The sequence below is a fragment of the Cupressus sempervirens genome, chromosome 3 (genome assembly GCF_028749045.1).
Source record: "Cupressus sempervirens isolate cs-2001-9-10 chromosome 3, ASM2874904v1, whole genome shotgun sequence".
NCBI lineage: Eukaryota > Viridiplantae > Streptophyta > Pinopsida > Cupressales > Cupressaceae > Cupressus > Cupressus sempervirens.
Window position 1 is genome coordinate 222,178,325 of NC_143120.1, and position 21,847 is coordinate 222,200,171.

The window sequence follows — 21,847 nt, forward strand, 5'->3', positions numbered from 1 at the left end:
GAGACGACATGCCTCTTTATATCACATATATATGCATTCAGATAGTAACTTGAAAATACACATAAAAATTCACAAGTGCTATTACAAGTTACATCATATCTAAAATCTGGGATTTCTAACAGTGGTGAACTCCATATTCTATCCAAGTGAAATCTGCACATAACTAAGACCGACCAAGGAGCCCAAATCTTTTTAGTAATTTTATTCTGAAAACTAGTGGAAAATTTATTTGGGTCCCAAATATTTGGCTTCAAATCTGTCTCAAATCTTTGTCTGGGGATGGAAATCTGTGTATAAATTGGAAATGCTAGTTGAAAATTGTGAGGTGACGAGACAGCCAAATTTAGCTTTGAGATGACAATCTTTTTATCTCTATGCATCTTATCATTTTTGCCTTTTGTTGACACAAGATATTGGTGTGCCTCGTCATGTTTGTCTTTTGATTTTGACTGGAGTTCAATCCTGTTTTCTGAGATAATGTGCATTGCCTTACTGGGTCATTGGTTCTTGTTGAGTTTTAGCTATTCAGGAGGATCTGGGTCACCAGATCATATTATAAGTCTTGGTTGTTGATCAATGGCTTCCATGGGTTGGTTAGAATTTTCATTCTAATCAGCACCCAATTTCCAAATGGCAAGCTATATATCCATGGTAGTGTGAGTGTGGCTTGATTACTTGCCAATGGTTGTGACAGTTGTAATCTGAATATGAATTGCTATGTCACCAAACTTGGAACTGTTTCTTCGTGCTTTTCCCTCTTAATAGATTATATGTACCTAACTGTTCTTTTTAGGTTGAGACATTTAGGAGAGAATAGCAAGGCATAGCTACCACACATATGTTCTCATGGATCTTGTACAGAACTAGCATAATACAAATTTTCTGTTACAGCCTTCTCTCCACTTCTGCTGTTTAATGGTTCTATGGACAATCTCAATCACTATCATAACATAATCTTACACATACATATAACCTAATTGACTCTCCTTGATGGGGTTGTATACCAGGCATTACACCTGTCCCCAGATCATATGCAGGTGACCAAAGTCAAAGGATGGACTTCAGAATACATTTTTCACAGCACAAATGGGTCTTGTACTGTTATCGTGCTATGGGAGTTAACAAATCAGATTTGTTTTGAACAATGATTCTAGTTCTCATAAATACCATATTACTACATTATTTACAGCCTACTCCACTTCAAACGTGAAGGAATATATCCTCATATGAGGGCCAAATATTTCTGCAGAGCTTTGCCTCACATCTCTTCTGTCACAGGTAATTTTTTTGAGGAAGCTATATTAGAGTCCAAAAAGTTAGGCTGTGCTGTTGAGTCATTTGTGTATATCTTTAGTATTGAATGCTCACAACTAAAGACAGGCACCCACTGCCATCACAGAATCTGAGAGTGCTATTTTAAATTTAGTTCTAAATCTCCTACAGCTGGGAGTAGAAACTCGGTCCTAATTTAAGTTGGGAATCACCTACAGCTGGTAAGAGAAGTCAAGGCAAGCTATAAAGTTGGTGTTGCTTTATCTTGTGTATTTTATTCTTTTAGGGGATGGAGTTCTTTATTTTCATATATTTAGAAAGATTCTAAATTTATAAAAAAGAGAACTGTTTTCAGAATTATTTGCTTTTTTATTTGAAGTTTTAGTTATTAAGTACCCCAGTTAATTGGACCTTTGTAAAAGGATAGGAAGCTATTCAAGAGTTACTCAACCTTCGTGCAGAAAAATTGCAAAAAACGTTTAGAACTATAATTCTGATTCCAGTTTTGTAAAACTTCATAAATAATTAGGGAGTTTGTACTTTCAGCGGGGTTTGCTTATGGATTAATGTACATGGTTAATTTTATGAATGTAGAATGGAAATTGAAATTTCCTAGGTTCATGAATGGAATCTACTATGACTTGTGAGTGATAGATAGCAGAAGATTTGAGTGCCCTTATTTCAATGATTGAAGTTAGTTGGATTGGTGAGAGTTTGTATGATGTGATGCCCTAGTTCCTCCCATGAAATGATTGTTGATCTCTTCTTGTTGATTTGATTTATTCTCAGCTGATTTTAGTTCCAGTAACTGCAAACATGACTAATCTTGATCTCAGAGAGTGGCCATTTGGAGGGTGCCTCCAACAATTGTTAAAATTACTCTTATTTCACATTTTTAAAAAACCCTGGACTCCACAAATAATCTTGAAAAAGCTTGGCAATAGCTCAAAAAATTATTGATCATTTGAAAATACATAATTTTTCGAAAACATTCTTCAAAAATATAGATATTGTTCAATTTGGTAGAACATATTACTGGTTTTCAGCACATATAAAACTTAAAATTAGAGTTTAATTCGAATCATAGACCAAAGTTTGAGTTCAAGCTTGTAGGTACTTGGATTCTCCCTGATTGTTTTACCCACAGAAATGCAAATTTCATATAAAGTTCTGAACATTAGGTTAAAATAGTATACTTGTGTAGGCAAGTTTTTGTTTTCTAGTGAAAGGGTGAGTTTTTATAAAAAATTGACACTGAGCAACCAGCTGCTCGTTTTGACTCGTAAGCACTCCTGAGTTTTTTAAGTCTATGCTTCCAAGTTTACTTTGTGGAAGTGCGTTTACTCTGTGGAAGTGCAGATTGTAGAGATGCTACTAGAAGTTAATATTTAAGTGTATTTGGGGTGTGGACATCTCTTGCTAATCTTATTTAGTTGGTTGAACATAATAACAAAAAGGTGGCCAAGATAAATTGTATTTGTTTATAATTATTAGAGAAGGGTCATTTTATTTCTCACATGTAGATAGTAGGATATTATAGAACAAGCTTGGTGCTATATATATGAGTGACACACACAAAGTAGCCACCTACCTAATAGAGATCATCAAACTTTGTGATTGACTTGCAAGAGGGTAAAGGTGGACGATGAAGAGTTGGTTACATAGTCTTCAGTTGGTTATTAGAACTTGTGATAGTTAAAACTAGATCCCCATTGGTAATATGAGGAGTGGTGGCAAGAAAGGACTTGGGAAGGTTCAGGAAGGAAAATAAGAACTAGATTCTTCTCAATAGCGAAAAATGATTTGAGATGCATCAAGTGATTGAAATGACACATAAATAATTATTGTGCTTCTCAATGTTTGTTCAGGAAGGAAAGGAGGAACTAAATTCTTTTCCATAGGGAAAAACACTTGAGACACATCAAGTGTTTGAAATGCCACAAAAACAGTTATTGTGCTTCTCAATGATTGGAGAAGGTAACGGTAAAAGACTAATATAGGAGTAGAAGACATGCATATTTGTAAGGTTTGGTGGTGATGCAGTGTATCTTGTTATAGGGATTGGGATTGCCACTTTTGGCATGCCTTCATCTGATGATTTTGAACCTAATGTTGCCATATGTGTTCTCAGATAACAAAGAACACACCACATTTTTTTCTAAGATAGAGAAATCGAGTGTGTATAAGGGTTGGAAGCATAGTAAAATTGTCTCTTTATTGATGAGCACAAATCAAGAGGTTTTCTTGATTTGATCCATTCAGATGTATGTGAATGAGTAACTTTGTTTGTAGGATTTGCCATGCTCCAGTTGTTGATGATTCTTTGTAAGTGTAAATTTACTTCAAAACGACTAAAGTTGAGAGTTTTGGGAAAAACATTAAGTTTTAAAGCTCTTGCGGAAATTAGTCAAGTAGGAAGATCAAGCTTTTGAGGTTTGACAAAGGAGAGGATTTTATATTCGAAGACTTTAATGCCTTTGATAGGCAGTGACAAATTGTAAGAGTTTTGGCAGAATAGACTTGCTTTCTCTATGGAGCTCTACATCTTGCGAAGGGATATGGTGTAGGGTTTGCCAAACTTAAGTGTAGAGAAACATGGGTTGTGCATTGACAAACACACCGACATTTGCTTTTTTCTTATAATGATCACAATTCAATAAGGATTCTTTATGAATTTCATTCGGTTATATGTAGACCTATGTGAATAGTTTCATTGGGAAATTTGCCATGCTTTATTCATTGACAATTCTTCATGGAAAACAAAAATTCACTTAACGAATGCGAAATATGGGATTTTTTTGAATTTTTTTGAATTTGAAGCTCATGTGGAGAATTAGACTAGTTGGTAAGTTAAGGATTTGAGGTTTGACAAGGAGTTATCTTCAAAGGCTAATGTCTTTTGTGTAGATGTAGGGATCAAGAGGGAGTTAGGTTTACCTTGTGCTTTAGTTAGGTTTACCTTATGCTTTAGTAGGATTGGGTTGCAAAGAGGAAGAGTATGCCCATTATAGAGATAAGAAAGGTCCAATTCATTACCTGGATTAAACTATTTTTTAGGTTAGAGGCTTGTAGTTATGATGTGGACAAATTCATGAGTGTCCTTAGAGGATGTTGAAGAACAAGATTCTAGTGGGGGCTTTTGCGAGATTGGACCATAATGTTTTACTTATTTGTATGTTTGGGAGTTTTTTCTGCATTCAAGTGCTAGTAAGAAAAGGACTAAGTTTGAACTCTAGCATGAATATGGTGTCTTTTTGGGAACTATCAAGTCTTCCCAAGGTAATGGTATCTATGTTTTGTCACAATGAAAGATAGTGAACTAAAATGTGATATTCAATGAAGATAGTGAACTAAGATGTGATATACAATGAAGATAGTGAACTAAGATGTGATATTCAATGAAGATGCTTGGTTCTGTAAAGGTGCTATGATGTTGGGTTAGAGTGAAAAATGATTAATGAATGCTTATTGAAGTTGGGTTTCACAAAAATTCTTGCAGATCCTAATCTTTCTCGTCTGTTTGGTAATTTGATCTTTTAGTTAAAGTTTGGTATGTGGATGGCCTAATGCCTACAAAAAGCAGTGAAAAGCACATTGCATGGTTCATGGGGAAGTCAGCATAGAGTTTGATATGGAAGATGTTGATATTTCTAAGCCTTGATGTGTGCTAGGTTGCAAGAGAAGTTTTAAGTAACATAGTTGCAGGGAGAAGCATTTCCAATTCTTCAGGATGTGTTTCTCAGATCAGCAATAGGTATGTAAGACACCCTAATTGTAGGCAACATTCTGTTTACATTTCCTCTTGTTTCGCTGACAAAAAGCCCTAATTCATTATTGGTTTAATATTCATTAATAACTGAAATTGAATGTTTAAAAGTACAATTTTTAATTGATGAACACTAGATATCAAGTTCCAAATAATAATTACTACGGCCAATCAAGGCACAATGATAACCAGTTAACATGCTGAACTGATTGATAACTGTTTAATACCAGGTTAAGTAAAATAAAAACTACAGCATGATAATCAGGTAGCATTCTCTGCATCAATTGATAACCATTTAATAACAGGTTCGGTAAAATAAAAACTATGTTTTATTTAAATTGGAAATGTTAAAAGTTGTTAAATTTACAAATAGTTTATTTTGATTGAATTTGTGGGTTTTTTCTTGTTTAGAATGTTAGATGGAGGAAAATAGAATTTGTAATCTCGAGGAAATAGTGTGTATTTAGGAGTAATTACTTGAGGGTGATGGCTTACTTCCATCACCTATTGAGAAAAGGTCTTGAACCTTGGTTGAATGAGATGAAACGATATGAAATTATGAGGGATCAAGAAAGGGTTGATAGAGTGTGTGTCTCATTTGAGCTCTCTGATTTCATCAAGGGCAACTCAGAATCAACATAGACAGTCAAAGATGGATGTGACAATAGAAGATGTAGGGTAGAGGGATGCAACATTGTGATGAATGGGCAGATAGATTCTAGAACTTGTCCACTTATTTCTTGAAAGCAATAAGTTATTCGAGGCAAGATAAAAGTTCAGAGTAATGCCATCCAAGAGGTGGGGCATTGTATGCAGTCCAAGTTGTTAAAGATGTAACCCTTATTTGTAAAGCAGCTGGCCTGTTAGTACAAAAAGGTACGAACATGTAATTCAGACATCACTGTCATGTCCCCTTGTCAAGGAGTGTGTACAAGATCAGTGTTAATAAAAAGCATGATCACAGCCTTGCCGATTAAGTCAAACTGCAGTCTATAAAGTATATTCTAGACAGCTGACTAAAAGATGACAGTAGGTTAACTAAGAGTCATTTAATATTAATTTAAGGGAAATCATCATTAGAAATAAATAAAGAATAAGACAACAATCTCCTAGAATAAAAGATAATGAAATTCTTATTAAGGGTCAAGAGTTGTGACTCTCTTTTTCAAAAGGGCAAAAAGGTGGGACTCTTTTGGAATGGGCCATCCAACAAGGACTGCAGCGTGGTGAAATTCGAGGCAAACCTCATAATACTAGGACAAGCTAACTCCCTTTTCCCTCTGTATTTCCTCATTATGCTGAGGACCAATGCATGATTGTAGATAAACTTGCATAGATGTTTTTGGCCCTTTCTATGCATGATTTGACCCATTCAAGCTTACCAATGTCTTCCAACATGAGGTCAAGGCAATGGGCCACACAAGGAGACCAAAATATTGTGTAGGGTGCCTCTCCATCAAAAGTTCACCTGCAACAATTTTAAAATTTTAAATTAAAAGTTCAAATAAATTTACATATGTTAGAAACATAGAATTAGAAATGTTTACCTGCAACAACATAACTTGCTGCATTATCAGTTACCACCTGCACTACATTCTCTTCCTCCATCTCTACTATGACTTCCTCAATAATCTCACATAAGTATGTGGCATTTTTTAAACGAGAGGAAGCATCAAGAGATTTGAGGAACATGGTGGATTCTACAAAATTTAAATAGAGCAAAATAATTAATTATCATGGATCATCCTCAATCAACAAATGAAAAATTAAATTGTTCAATCACGATTCACAATGCATGTAGGAAAGTAGAATGATCAATTACCTCCATAGGAAATAAGAAAATTTAGGAGTGTTCTATTTCTCCTATCTGTCCAACCATCAGTCATAATGATGCAACCCTTTTCGGTCCATGTCTTTCAGTGGTTCTCTAGCTTAAGCTTCATATTCTCTACCATTTCATCTAAGACAACTCAACAATAGTAGGGGCTTTAAACCCCACACCACAAATAGTTATTACATCTATCACCTTGCCATTAAGGAGACCTGTCACAGATAGATTATAATTATATGACAAATCATTATGTAATATGAATCTATAATTATACAAGTAGAAATAATTAAAATAAACTTTTAATTTAAAGAAAGCAAATAAAAAAGAATTAATTACCTAATTTGCAAATTGTTTTTTGGCAGCATTACGAATCTCCTTGTTCCAACCAATGCTCTTAAGTGAGGGTTGTGCATTAGGAGTCATGCCCGACACAAAGTAACTATCCAATCTTGACTTCCGCATTCTAGGTCCAAATGTAATAGGGGCAGTATCAGTAGCAAATCGACTATTACTAGTACTCGCACAAACACTAGCACTAGTACTAGGACAAAAGGGAGGCTTGGAAGAACCCTCTCCAACACAACCTACAGATGCAGATGCGGATGTAGCAGAAGGGGAGACAATAGCACTTTATTGTTCAAGTTGCCTTATCTCATTTAACTTCTCTTGTTCATATGTCTTTGATGCCACAACAAATATATTTTGCCTTATGAGTTTGTTGAGTGCACAAGTTAACGCCACTAGAATTTATTTCTTTACAAAACATACATTTGTTTGATGTTTTGTTCTTCTAGGAAATTCTTCAGTTTATTTCCAAGCTTCATCTTTTTAGGCATTGTGATAAATGAAAGTTAAGGTTGCTGCAATAAAAAAAATTCAAATTTTTACAAAGTTAAACAATAAGCTAATAAATTAATCAGGAAACCCTACATTTTTTGAGAAAATTATAAATACAAGTTTGCAAATTTGTTCTAAAAACATTGTAGGGTTTGCCAGTTTGCACTTTGCAATTTAATAAAAGGCATTCAAGATTTACAAATTAAAACTAAAATTTTATAACAAAAAATGAACAATACATAAAGATACTAAAAAAACCAACACTCACTTCTTGCGTAAAAGTCAAGGGGTGTTGCTATTGACTCCTTAATGCTCCCAATGCAAACTTATGCCTCCCCAAATTGATTTGTGATTTCCTTGATGCTTTTCTTTCTTGCTGGATGTAAACCTATGGTTTTTCTCTTCCTCTCTCTCACTTTTCATCTCTACTAAACAATTATAAGGCCTTTTAGGATTATAAGGAAAATAAATGTTAAAAAAAATTAGACAAAAAAGTGGGTTTTACGTCGTTTAAGTGACTGATTTCTGGAGTTGATTTTGGCGATTTTCAACCAAATTTACCAAGAGGGCATTTATGATAAGGTGGTGTGACGTCTCTGTCGCATTTAGAGATAATAAAGGGAAGAAGGTTCATTTGAGGAAGGGGGGAAGATTGGATTAAATATGAAATGGAATACACAACAGATTTAATTGCATATATTGTAGTTGTGGAACATATGCATAGTAGTGGAATTTGGATTAATATGATAGTCATGCTTCATGTCACTTATATGCATATACCATAGTTTGCAAACTTTGCAAGCACTCTTTTTTTTGCTGGGGGAGTTTGCACAGTTTTTAACTCTTGCATTTATATTTTCTAAATCTCTTGTAATTTTATTATTTTCCTTGCATTTATATATGCGTATCCTTGGTTGTTCTTTGCTTTATATACATATATTTTTATTTAATTAATTAATTTATTTTTAGTTTCATTTTTATTTTTATATATACTTATTTTTATTTATATCTATTTATCGTCTTATTTATCTCTGTTAATTGTTTTTTTGTTAACATGTTTTTCCTTATTCTTTTTTTCGTCTACTCTTGATTGTGGTTTTAGGTTGTTTCTTTTCTTTGGTTCTCATTCTTTTGTTGAATTTGTATTTTTTGGTATGTTTATTTCTTTCTTTTTCCTTTCTCTTTTTATTCTCCTTATTATAGCTTTTCTTCTGTTATTTTTTTCTTTGTTACATTTATTTAGTTGAGTTTTTATTTCTTTTAAGTTTTCAATCAGGTTGTTTTTGTTGTCTCTTATTTTTGGTCTTCTGCCATTAGTGAAGTCTTTTCTTGGTTTCTTTTGTACTTTTGGTTTTCTTTATTTTCTCTTGTTTTGCATGCTGCCTAGCTAAGTAGCCGAATCGCTCCCCCCAGCCCATCGTTTCCGGGTACGAGTCTATTTGGAATTAGAAACCGAGGGGAATCGACTGTGGGCACGAACAGGAATCGGATTTTCATTTCGTTTCGTTTCAAAGCGATTCTGTGCTGATGTGGTGATTCCACGTCGACTCCAAGTCGACTCCTTGACTTTGACCGCGCGTAAAACCCTAAATATCTTCGTAAACATAATGCGGCGCGGCTTTTTTTTGGGTTATTTTCACTTCGCGCGGCCGCGTTTTATTTTCTCCTACGTGCGTTTGTGTTTGTCGAGTCTGGGGTTTGCAACTCGCCTGCATTTGCGCGGACGACTTCCATTAATGCGACCTCGACCTCGACCTATGTCTGCGATCTTCAACCACGACCTGTGTTTGCAGACTGCGACCTTCAACAACGTGACGCGACCATTATCCAGGCAAGTCGGCGACCTTCATCTGGTTTTTTCGACTCCATTTTCGACCATGGATTTTTTAAAATTTTTACTGCCACAGTTTCATTCGTTTTCAAGGATAGTTTTAGTTTTTACTACCATAGTTTCAAAATTATTATTTCATTTTCGGGTTCAAAATTACATGTTTATTAAATTATATATTTATTATTAGAAATATGATAAGGTTTATAATTTATAAACTTGAGTTTATAGTATATCATATAGTTTATTTAAAAAGGATATACTATATATAGTTTAGAGTATATCATTTAGTGAGTTTATAAATATGATAGAGTTTATAGTATATCATATACAAGTTTATAAACACTAAAATAATCATATTTTTATAAACATATATGATATATATATATATATATATATATATATATATATATTATTAGACTATTACTATTAGTAAATACTAAATGCTAAATAAGTATATTAAATATTATTTATTTCAAATTTTATTATTTTACTATTGAAATTAAATTATCTGTTTTAAAAGTTATTCTTGTATGAATTGCAGGGTGCTAGCAGTTATTCAAATTTAACATGGCAGACACTACTCCTGCATTTACTGTCGACCCAGCTTCACCATTATGGAGGCATGTGAACATATTAGAACATGTTCCTGGTGGAGGAACATGTATTTGGATATGTCTCGGATGTGATGTGCAGTATACAAGTTCATACAGCCGAGTGAAAGGGCATTTGTGTGCGATTCCTGGAAAGGGAATCAAAGCTTGTCCAGGAAAAAATAAGGTACCCATACCGGTTTCTAAAATAGCAGCATATATTAAGGAACAAGAGGAAGCGGATGCAAGAATTGAAAGTAGGTATGGGCATCCATTGTTGAAGACCAAAGGAAGGGGCTCACGGAAGTCACGTGCTTCATCATCTCAAAGCTATACACCTAGTGCTGCTCTTGATATTGTTGTAGAAAGCCATCCATTTATGACGAGAAATGAAGATGAGACTAGTAATCTGAAGAGAGCAAGAGGACCATTGGAGATGGCATTTAGTAATGATTATAGAGATATTGCTGATGAAGCGATTGCTAGGTGCCTCTATGCAAACGGTTTATCATTTAATGTTGTTAGATCACCCTATTGGCAAGACATGATAAGAAAAATAAATGAAGCTCCAAAGGGGTACACAGGCCCAGGTTATGAGAAGGTTCGTACCACTTTATTGACAAAGGAGGTCAAGCATATAAAAACTTCATTGGCTCCTATTAAAGCCTCATGGAAAGAAACAAGGGTGTCCATTATTTCTGATGGGTGGAAGGATGCAAAAAACAGACCCTTAATTAATGTGATTGCAATGTCCCCTAAAGGGGCAATGTTTCTAAAAGCTGTTGATTGTGAGGGTGAAGTAAAGGATGCACAATTCATTGCGAACATTCTCATAGAATGCATTAATGAAGTAGGCTCTCAAAATGTTGTCCAAGTTGTAACAGACAATGCAAAGAACTGTAGAGCAGCTGGTATGTTAGTTGAGAAACAATTCCCACATATATTTTGGACACCTTGTGCCGTGCATTCACTCAACCTCATGCTACAGAAGTTGGGTACTAAAATAGCTTGGATCAAACAAGTTTATGATGAAGCTCAAGATATCCAAATGTTCATAACGAACCACCACTTCTCCCAAGCCATTTTTAGATCATTCTCGCGTCTGGAGCTATTGAAGGTAATCCAAAATTCAAATACTACAATTTTATGTTTTACGTTAGTTATAAGTTTATAACTTATTATCTTATTTATTTCAGCAAAACTATATATGTACATATTCTTTATTTTTAATTACTTGTTTTTTTAATTTTCAAATAGGTTGTTGAGACTAGATTTGCATCAAATACAATTGTCTTGAGACGGCTTGTGAAGGTTCAAGAGGCACTTTCTAGTATGGTGATCAGCCACCAATGGAACACATGGAAGCAATCCAATAATGAGAGGGCAATTGATATTAGGAGAAGGATTTTGGATGAAACTTGGTGGAGTCGTGCAGAATACCTTCTTAGTTTCACAGAGCCCATCCTAGGTATGATACGCTTTACTGACATGGATAAGCCATGCTTGGGGGAGGTTTATGATGGAATAGACTCAATGATTGAGAATATGAGATCTGTCATAAATGCAAAAGAGCAAGACCCTGAAGAAACCTTCTTCAAGGAGGTGCAATTAATATGTGTTGAGCGATGGAACAAACCCCACTCCATCTTCTTGCCTTCTCATTGAGTCCCAAATATTATAGTGAAGAGATTCTTGCTTTGCCAACAAGGGTGCCACCATATCGTGATGCAGAAGTAGGTGAAGGGGCTAGGAAAGCTATTTCTAAACTCTTCCCTGATATTGAAATGGAGGATGCAGTTACAAGTGAATTTGCTGATTTTGTATCATCCATTGGTCATACTCTTGCTGCTATTCGTGACAAGTATAGGAAGGATGCTCACTCTTGGTGGTACCTCAATGGCCACAAATCGCCAAACCTCCAAATTCTAGCAATCAAAGTTCTATCACAGGTAAGTTTGTATATACTATAAACTCTAAATCTGGTTGTCATTTTGAAATTAACAAACTCATTTGATTTACTTAAATTTTAGAGACTCCAATGAGATCTTCCTTTGCTTCATTAGGTTGCTAGTTCATCTTCAGCTGAACGAAATTAGAGTACATACCCCTTCATCCATTCAGTGAAGCGCAATCGGTTGGCATCAAGCAAAGCTGAGGATTTAGTCTATGTGCATTCAAACTTGCGCCTTCTTACTCACAAATCTGATGAGTACAAGGAAGGGGCAGCAAAATTATGGGATGTAGAACCGGAGTCTACTGACTTTGATCTTCCTATTGGTGCACCAGCTTTACCAATGGAGGATTTAAGTAGCCAGCATATTTTTAGTGCAAATACCAGTGGGATTCAATCATCTAATGTCGATGTTGATGACAATCTTTCTATTGATGATGACCCATATGGTTCTGATTAGTGAGCTGATCAGTGATACTGATTTCTAGTATTATTTCTATTGCAAACAATAACTATATTTCATGACACTAGCTCGATCTTTTTTGATATCAAAAACTGAATTTCAGATTAATTACTTATGCTAATTAGTACTTATGTTTCAAAGTCTGAAATTTATAATGGTTTTGTTTAGCTGCTAGCATATGTGTTGGTATTTAAATTCTAAATTTAATTTGTTTTTGATATTGGTATGTTTTCTAGCAGCACACATACATATATTTTATCTATATATATATAGATTTTTTGTATATATATGTGGACGTACCCGTACCCGTACCCGTACCCAACACCTTAAAAAAATTCTGCCGTACCAACGTTTTGTACCCACGTACCCATACCCGTTCCCGTACCCGATTCGGCTACTTAGCTGCCTAGCCCATCCTCCCTTTTCTTTTTGATAGAGTTTTGGTCATCTTACCATCTTTTGCATCCCTGAATTCTTGCATTGCAATGATGGATATGGAGTATGGTCTGAAATCTTGATGGTAAAAAACTTAAATATGATTGCATCCAGAAACATTCCAGCTCAATTACTATGATTGTGAGAATCTGCTATCATAAACATTATGAAGAATTAGATGTTTTTTAATCTCAATAACTTTATGCATAATGATGTTTTATAATGGTTATGGATTTCAAATCTCACTTAAAGGGCAAAATGCCAAAAAATACAAATGTTCATAGAATATGTAATCACCACCACAATAGTCACTTTCCAAAAATCTGCCAAGATGGATTTCTTCAGGTCTGTTGATACATGGTTTTCTCTTTATTTTGTTCTTCTTGCTCCAACTGATGTATGCAGAAAAGTTGCATCATTTGCAAAGAAGGGTAATATATGTATATTTCTCATTTTATTTTTGTAATTGACAAGTTCGTACTTGTAGCTGGGTTTGTTTGCAAGCTAACATACTTGGTTGCAGTTTTGATTAAAGTTTTAATTAAGCAACTTAGATCGTTTCTTAGTGCAATATCTGCATACCGTAGTCTGACTTTTAACATAGAATGCTTTATCTATTCTACATTTCTTCCAAACCTTGAACCATGTTAGTGGCTTTTGGCATAGACCTTTTTAAAGATATTCCTGAACTGTTAAACTTTGATGAATCACTAGCAACTGTCAAGCAATAGCACTCAGCAGAAAGTTGAAATGGAATGAGCGATCAGTTTCTGACTTTATTCCTACAGTATTCCTGCTAAAAATCTGCTAAAAATAATACACAGGTATTCCTTGAATACTGTTTATCAATGCTAACCCTTGAAGTCTGAAATTTATAGTTATTTCCATGTGCTTTGGTCCAACGGAATTCACTACCTACGGTTGGCCTATAAGTCAGTTTGTTCTCAAACCATTAAGACATGAAATCCTGATATGGACAAGTTCTGTCTTATCACATCACAGAAGCTAAAATGACCCCTTTCTTCTACCGCTGTGAGGGATGTTAGAAATCCTCTGCACTTTCAGCCACTGACTGATTTCGGAGCTCTACTAGTCTAATATTCTAGTTTATTAGATCTATTTTTGGATTGAATCATGCCTTCTTCATATTATTAGGATAAAATTCCATTTTGTAGGGTCCTTTGCACCATGAAAATAGGAGCAGCAGTCTCTTGGTGTCTGGCCCTTTTGATTGGGTACGAAATTGACTATATACTGACAAATCTTTTTGAACACTGATAAACTGTTATGGGAAATATTAAGTATGTTGGATTATTCATAGATAGCTTCATAATGGCATCGCTGCACTAGTCATGAACTTATTTTACTTAGATACCTTCATACTGAACTTGATAATATTATATGTTTATTGCTACTCAGAATTTGATTTCTCATTATATTTGGTGCATACTGGGAGGATTAACCTGGCATGTTTTGGGCTGTAGGTGTGTTTGTGTAGTTGCTACTTTGATTGGTGGCTGAAAATTCCCTTTGTATCTTGCATTGGATTTTAAAATTTGTTATTTTGTCACCCTGTTTCCACAACATGCAGTAACCTTGAGGATAAACTACTGAAGTCTATATTCAATATTCAACTATGCATTTCCCACAACAAGGTCATTATGTATATATGGGACATGTGCTTTTAGAAAAATTAGAAGACTTATTGAAGGATTTATATTATCATTTTTAATAGTTAATTTTTTTCTAGCATAATTACTGGCCTGCTTTTGGTCAAGTGTACTTAGATTGACACCACTTATTCTATTGATCTTTCGGCAGGGGAAAACTCTGGATCTCCTGAGTGATTTAGATAACTTATTCTTGAAGGATTGGAAATCACAAGGATCTTCACAAAGTGTATCTGTTTTAGTGCAGTCAGAACTATGGTATCCAATGGTTCAGATTGGCATGAAAAGTTCAAAATGGGTCCATGTTACTAACCCAAGTAATCAGCCTGTAGTGATGCAGCTCATTCTGAGCTCAGAGGCGATTTCGCTTCACTGCAAAGATGATGGGGAAGTTTGGGAAAGTTGGGAGCCAAACCATTCTTATAAGGCAGTTACTGGTTTGTTAACTAAAGACATTGATGGCTTTAGGGGTCAGGACACTGAGGTGTTTTTTTTGCCTAAGAATGGAATAGCTGAAGCATATGTTCATCCGCATGGCAGTGCTTCATTTGGACCTATATTTTTTCAGCCATCAAAAAGATGTGTTTGGACAAGTTCAGTTTTCATTAAGAATAACCTTTCAGGTGTAGAATGGTTACATCTTCAGGGAGCGGGAGGATCTGGTGCATTAACATTCCTTGAGGATCTGGAACCGATCCAAGCTTTACACTTCAATATCAACATACCAGCTCCAACGTCACCCATTGGTGCTATTAAGTTTTATTCCAATCAGATTTTACATATGACCGGGATGAAACCTGCTTGCACTCAGCCTTTGCTGAAAAAACTGCTAGCCAGGAACACTGGAGATTTGCCTCTGGAAGTGAATGCCATTAATGTAGCAGGTAAGGCTTGTGGTTCAAACGTATTCATGATACGCCCGTGTGATAGTTTTTTTCTAGCTCCAGGAGAATCTACTCAGCTGCTCGTGTCCTACCAAGCTGATGTTTCATCAGCAGTGGTTTCTCAGGATCTTCAGCTAGCCATGTCTTGGGGTATTTTTGTGATCCCACTGAAAGCAAGTCTACCCGTGTGCATGATTGCTCTTTGTCAGAGTTTGGTGCTGATAGAAGTTATTCTAATTGTTTTTCTTGCTGCAACTCTCTTTGTTCTTTGGCGCTTTCTTGCCCAGGAGACACCCAAATCAACAATTGCTGAAGATGCTAAATTTGGTGGGTTGAGACATGGCGAGCAAGTGAAAGAAAGGTATTTTTTACAGTCATTTGTGAATGAATATGCTATCGTTTGGCTCTTGATAATTTTGGTTTCTGACAAACTTTTGGATTGCATAATCAGGTCAAAGATGGTTTTGAAGACACCAGAAGCAGAATTTGCACAAGTGAAATTTTCAGGTGATCAGTGTAAGAGTCGCAACGAACAAGCAGAGCAAGACACGGAAATTCCTCCAGCCGGGGCAGGAAAACATGTGCACAAAGAAACAGTGCCTCTTGATTCTCACGAGGAAATGGAAGAAAACTCTGTCATGTCTCATTCCAAATGGGGAAAATGGCTGCATGATTCTGAAGACAAAAGTTTAATAAAATCTACCTTGGTTAGAGTTGGATGTGAAGATAATATTGTAGTCTCTGATACATCAAAAGCATCAACATGTTCATCTCCATTTGCTGTGCCAAACTTAGGGAGTGACCATGCAAAATGGCTGCATGATGGTAACAACAAAAAAACGTCAAAGTCAAGCTTGGGTGGAAATAAATCCATTGAGAATGTCAGACCTCTTGAGCCATCAGCTGGGCAGTCCTTTTCCCCAAGTAGAAATCCAGGGCCTATGAACACAAGCGGAGGCTCAAATTCACCAGATTTGCCTACACACATGGACTTGTCAAAAATAGCAACATGTTCAAGGACTGGACTTACAGTCAACACAGAAAAGAAAAAAGGCAGGAGGACGAGGAAGAAATCAAATGCGTTGTCAATGAAGCATGATGTATCCAGTAGTCAGAGCGGAAATTCCACTCCGTCATCCCCGGCATCTCCTCTTACACCTGTTGCTTTGCCAGGACCAATGAGTTCACTTGGGAAGACAGTAACACAGTCCAGTTTAGTTCCTCTAAGTTCTAGAGCCAATGATATGAGACAAGACATGGATGCAGCTGGATATCAGGATGGACGTTATGAGTTCCATAAAAAAATACCCCAGACAAAATTCAATTACACATCTTGTGCTGGTTTCATTGCAGATGCTTCTGACCTTGATTTGGGTGAAGTTTGTGTAAGTAAACAGTTTCAAGAAAATTCCTCTAGGCAAACTATCTCCCCGAAGATACCATGTGCTGCAGAAAATTCTTTACCAAAAGCCAAGCCAAAAAATGCAGATAAGTCTTTGGCTGTAAATGGAGATTGGGTCACCGTTGCAAAAAGATCAGCTGACAGTACATTGAAAAACAAAAAGGGTACACACCTGCATATTATGGGTCTTGATTCACAACTAAAGATTTCCAAGCCACTGTTGACAACATCTGCAACTTTTCCTCAAAGCAGGCGACAAGAACCAAATTTAGGATGGAATCATTCAATGGTTGATATGAAAGAGGTGAAATTTCCTTTACCAACCTCTCCATCCTTGGTTTCAACATCTGCTATTGCTCCTCATGCTCGTGCCCCAGGAACCAAACTCGCTAAGACCAACTCTGTTCAAGTTGATCAAGATACACATTTAAGCTCGCAACCAACTGGAGAAGACTCCACTTATGACATTTGGGGCAATCATTTTGTAGAGTTCCTACGTACAAGAAACTCAAATTTGTCTGATATGGCAGCTGGGCTACCAAGTACAAGCATGTTATCATCATCCGAAGAATACTCACAAAGTCTTTTTGCAAAATTTGCTCCAAAATCCCATTTGGGTAAAGCACTAAACCCCGGCGTATCTTCAAACCCCCCAGAATTCTGTTGTGTTTTTCTGAATGATTGATGTAAATTTAGCCATCAATCAGTCATCTCAATTCATACACATTCTTATTCCCTATGGCCAAATTTTGCTGTGCGCCAACTTTCCATAGTAAGAGTAGAATGCTGTAGGTGTTTTCACTACACCCTTGAGGAAAGGAGTGAATTTCCTTTCCAAAGATAAGTTGTACAATTAGTAATAATTTTCATATTTATCACTTCATAGTCGTTCTTATTAGTCCTGATCTGTTTTATTGTATTTAATTACAATATATGCACACAACGGGAAAAGTTAGCGTGGAGACATGGAAAGAGGGGCGAGTAATTAAATCAAGTTGATTTTGTCAGACAGCTATGTTATATTTTAGCTTCCATCGTTTGCTTTATGCTTCACTGCTCTGTGATTTTGCAGTCATTTTCCCCCCAAGAGATTGCCCGCTCAGGTTGGGAGTGAATTTCATTTTGAAGTCTACCAAAATGTACAATTAGCAATAATTTTCATATTATCATTTCACAATCGTTCTAGTAGTTGGTTCAGTGTTGGCCATGCTGCTAATAGTGCATATCAGTTTCTTGTTAACATTTCATAATCATTCTTATTAGGTCTGGTCCATTATATTGTATTTCATTATAAAATATCCTCAATATTAGAATTCAAAACTATAAGCAAACTGAGGATCATCATGTGGAGAATTCAACTTTCGGAAAAAAACACTAGCATTGAGTAGAGCCAATTTTGTTAGACATCCATTTGATCTCTTAAATTTTCTTTGCTTCATTCTCTTTTTGATTTACAAAATTTTTTCCGATTAGAAGTTAACTGCCCTTATAGATTTTCACCAGTCAATGTACTACTGGTTGTGCTGTTAATAGTGCATGCCAGATGCATGTTTATTAAAGTGACCTGAAAAATGATAAAATTGTTTGTGATAAACCTTTTTTTCCAAGTTGGAGTGGTTCTATAGAATGACTTTTCTTCAGCGGCAGGTATCTTGGCTATCTTTTGGGCTTTTGGTGTTTTGAAACTTCACGGTTTCAAATTCCCTGATGAGAACAAGATACATCGAAGGGCAGCTACTTCCCATCTTCAACATACTTTTTCAGACATCAGGCCAACCGTTCTTCTACTTCAGACTCCGAAACCTAGATGGGTGTACTTATAGATTCTTTATATGGTACCAGTTGTTCAAAAGCATACACTGAATCTAAACAAAACAGATAAAATCCTTAATCATCTAACACCTATGCAAAGATCTCAGACATGGAATAGCTAATAACATGGTCAAAGAAATTGTAAAGCTAAGCGAGTGCATCTTTTTTAGTTTTTCAACATTAAAGGGAAAGATATTTGATTGATGATGTTAATTTCAGCAAAATCTTAAATATGCAGCAATAAGAACAAGTTGATCCTGTAGCTGATCAGTGTCTTATCTATTTTGGGCAATTTTACAAATCGCACACATAATCAAATATCGGTGTTCATAAAGACCTCATTCTCATGAAGTATCTTTTTCGAATAATTAGCAACCCTATCAAACACATGAAGCATTTATTTGGCACTTTTTTCCAACAGCAAAGAAATTAGACATACAACCTTAAGGGGATGTAAATGGGTCTCAGTTCTTTGTCCCTAAACCACATAAGATTGTAGATTATAGAAATACAAGACGAAAATCAAAATGAAACTAAAGAGATTCTTGCTCATCTGTAATGAAACTATACATTCAAATGCATGTAAAACAATTCATAAAACCACTAAGTAGATCCAAATTAGTTATATTATCTTCACTATTGCGGTTCATACAAGAGAAATATGTTGAAGAATGTGGTGGATTCACAGCTCTGGATCCAAGAATGTGGTCTCACAGACAAAGTGGAACCAACAATGTGGTTGCACACTGAAAATTGCCAACTTTGTATTACAACAGTGAGAAATTTCTCGCAAAACTAGAACCCTTACAATGGATGAGAAAGAGAAATGTATAAAAGAAGAAAGAAATCTCGGATCTGATATGGAAGCGACGTGTCCACTTGAATCTCCATTATTTGTTGTTTTAAAACATCTCTCATCTTTCTACCCATGAGATTTGATTTGGTTTTCATCATTGTTTTGTAACAATCCTGAAATATCTCTTCCTCAATGATGAAAAACCCTTCTGTTACTAAAATATTTGAAATGCATCATAAAGTACTGATGATACCTTGACTCATTTTTATTGCCTTTTACATTCATTCAGTTCACCATTTCACTAGAAATTCAATATGAATTGCCCCAATTGAATGAAACTGCAAATTGGGTACCTAAGACAAATCTTTGCATAACTTGAACCAGTGACCTTCTATGTCAAAGCAAACTCCAGGAATGGAAAGTTCGTTCTCTCCCGATTCCGGCAATAGATAATATCGCTATACGGACTTACCAGAAATGTTAAAAATCTTAAAATGAAAAATACTCCTATGGCTTTGAAATTATACTTTGGGCAAATATTTTGAGTTTTTCTAAAGTTTAAACTATAGGTTTAAATCAAATTTCATTTAGAACTCCTCAGACACGTATTTTTTGAGAGGAAATATTAATTTGATTTTTCCCTCTTTTTCTCCATCTGGGTCAAACTTGGTTGACCAACCCTACCACGTGTCATCACTGGATTGGTTGATTCTTGCACAGTCACTTGACCCCTGCTACCTGGGTGACACGTGTCACCATCTCATTGGTCACTTGTTTCACCACATCATCAAGCCATGTCATCACCACGTCATCGATCGCCATGTTGCATGATGAGTCAACATTGTGCCATGTCATTGCGACATAGTGACCATATGTCATTTTTCACAACATTAGCACCTCAGGAAGCGTGCCATGTCCGAAGCTTCCGCCACGTGTCAATTTTTGACTCGTTCAACTCAATCAATTTGGTGCGAAATCATTGCCATGTGTCATCCTCCAGTTGGTCCACGGGTGCCTCATCACTGCTGACATCATTGGTCGCCATGTCGCATGGTTATTGTTCGATCATCTTTCCTTGGCGACATGGTGACAACCGTCTGATTTGCAATGTGTTGCTATCCTGTGCCTCTGCGATGTGTTGCTATCTTGTGCCTCCGTGAATCGTTTGACTCAATCCACTTGTCACATTTCGGTTCATCTTTGGATGCCATGTCAACATCATTGCCACGTGTCATCCTCCAGTTGGTCCACGGGTGCCTCATCACTGCTGACATCATTGGTCGCCATGTCGCATGGTTATTGTTCGATCATCTTTCCTTGGCGACATGGTGACAACCGTCCGATCTGCAATGTGTTGCTATCCTGTGCCTCTGCGATGTGTTGCTATCTTGTGCTTCCGTGAATCGTTTGACTCAATCCACTTGTCACATTTCGGTTCGTCTTTGGATGCCATGTCAACATTTTGTTTGGTGCATTCGGGTCAAAATTTTATGTTGCATGGTTATTGTTCGAGCATCTTTCTTTGGCGACATGGTGACAACCTTCCGATCTGCAATGTGTTGCTATCCTGTGACATGGTGACAACCTTCCGATCTGCAACGTGTTGCTATCCTGTGCCTCTGTGAATAGTTCGACTCAATCCACTTGTCACATTTCGGTTCGTCTTTGGATGCCATGTCAACATTTTGTTTGGTGCATTCGGGTCAAAATTTTCCAGGTCACAATTTGGCTGAATGGGGTCCCACCATGAGCTTGTTTAAGGCTTGAAAAGCCTTTCATCTTTAAGACGCTTATAATTTGTGTGCTCTTGTATTTAAATACATGAAAACCACCCAACATGGGCAATGTGGGATTAAAGTTTTTCATTATCTTTCTTCTTTCCCGTGGCTTTGAACGATGGATCGCCTCTAACTGTTTCAAGATTGATCACCAATGAATACTACACCACCCAAATTCCCGATTCCATTGTCTCATCAGCAAATACAAGGAACACAACAAAAAAAGAGTTTAAGGAGGATTGTGGATAAAATTCCTGGGATTAAAGTTTTTCATTATCTTTCTTCTTTCCTGTGGCTTTGAACGATGGATCGCCTCTAACTGTTTCAAGATTGATCACCAATGAATACTACACCACCCAAATTCCCGATTCCATTGTCTCATCAGCAAATACAAGGAACACAACAAAAAAAGAGTTTAAGGAGGATTGTGGATAAAATTCCTGGACTGGCGCTTCAAATTATAATCTCTACAAGAATTTGGACCAATGTGCCAATTAGTGATCGCTCCCTTCTGCAGTAGCAGTTTGTG

The 21,847-nt window shown here is 36.2% G+C and overlaps 1 protein-coding gene across 2 annotated transcripts in view; it reads left to right on the forward strand.

The window, feature by feature from the left end:
• Nucleotides 1-17,939, forward strand: part of LOC149565636 (uncharacterized) — a 30,310-nt gene extending 12,371 nt beyond the window's left edge. For both annotated transcript variants that reach the window (XM_089819144.1, XM_089819143.1), the window contains 2 exons: nucleotides 14,798-15,891; nucleotides 15,982-17,939. In XM_089819144.1, coding sequence (XP_089675270.1) covers nucleotides 14,798-15,891; nucleotides 15,982-17,617 — 2,730 coding nt within the window. In that variant the 3' untranslated portion in view covers nucleotides 17,618-17,939. The remainder of the gene's footprint in view (nucleotides 1-14,797; nucleotides 15,892-15,981) is intronic.
• The last annotated feature ends 3,908 nt before the right edge of the window (nucleotides 17,940-21,847 follow it).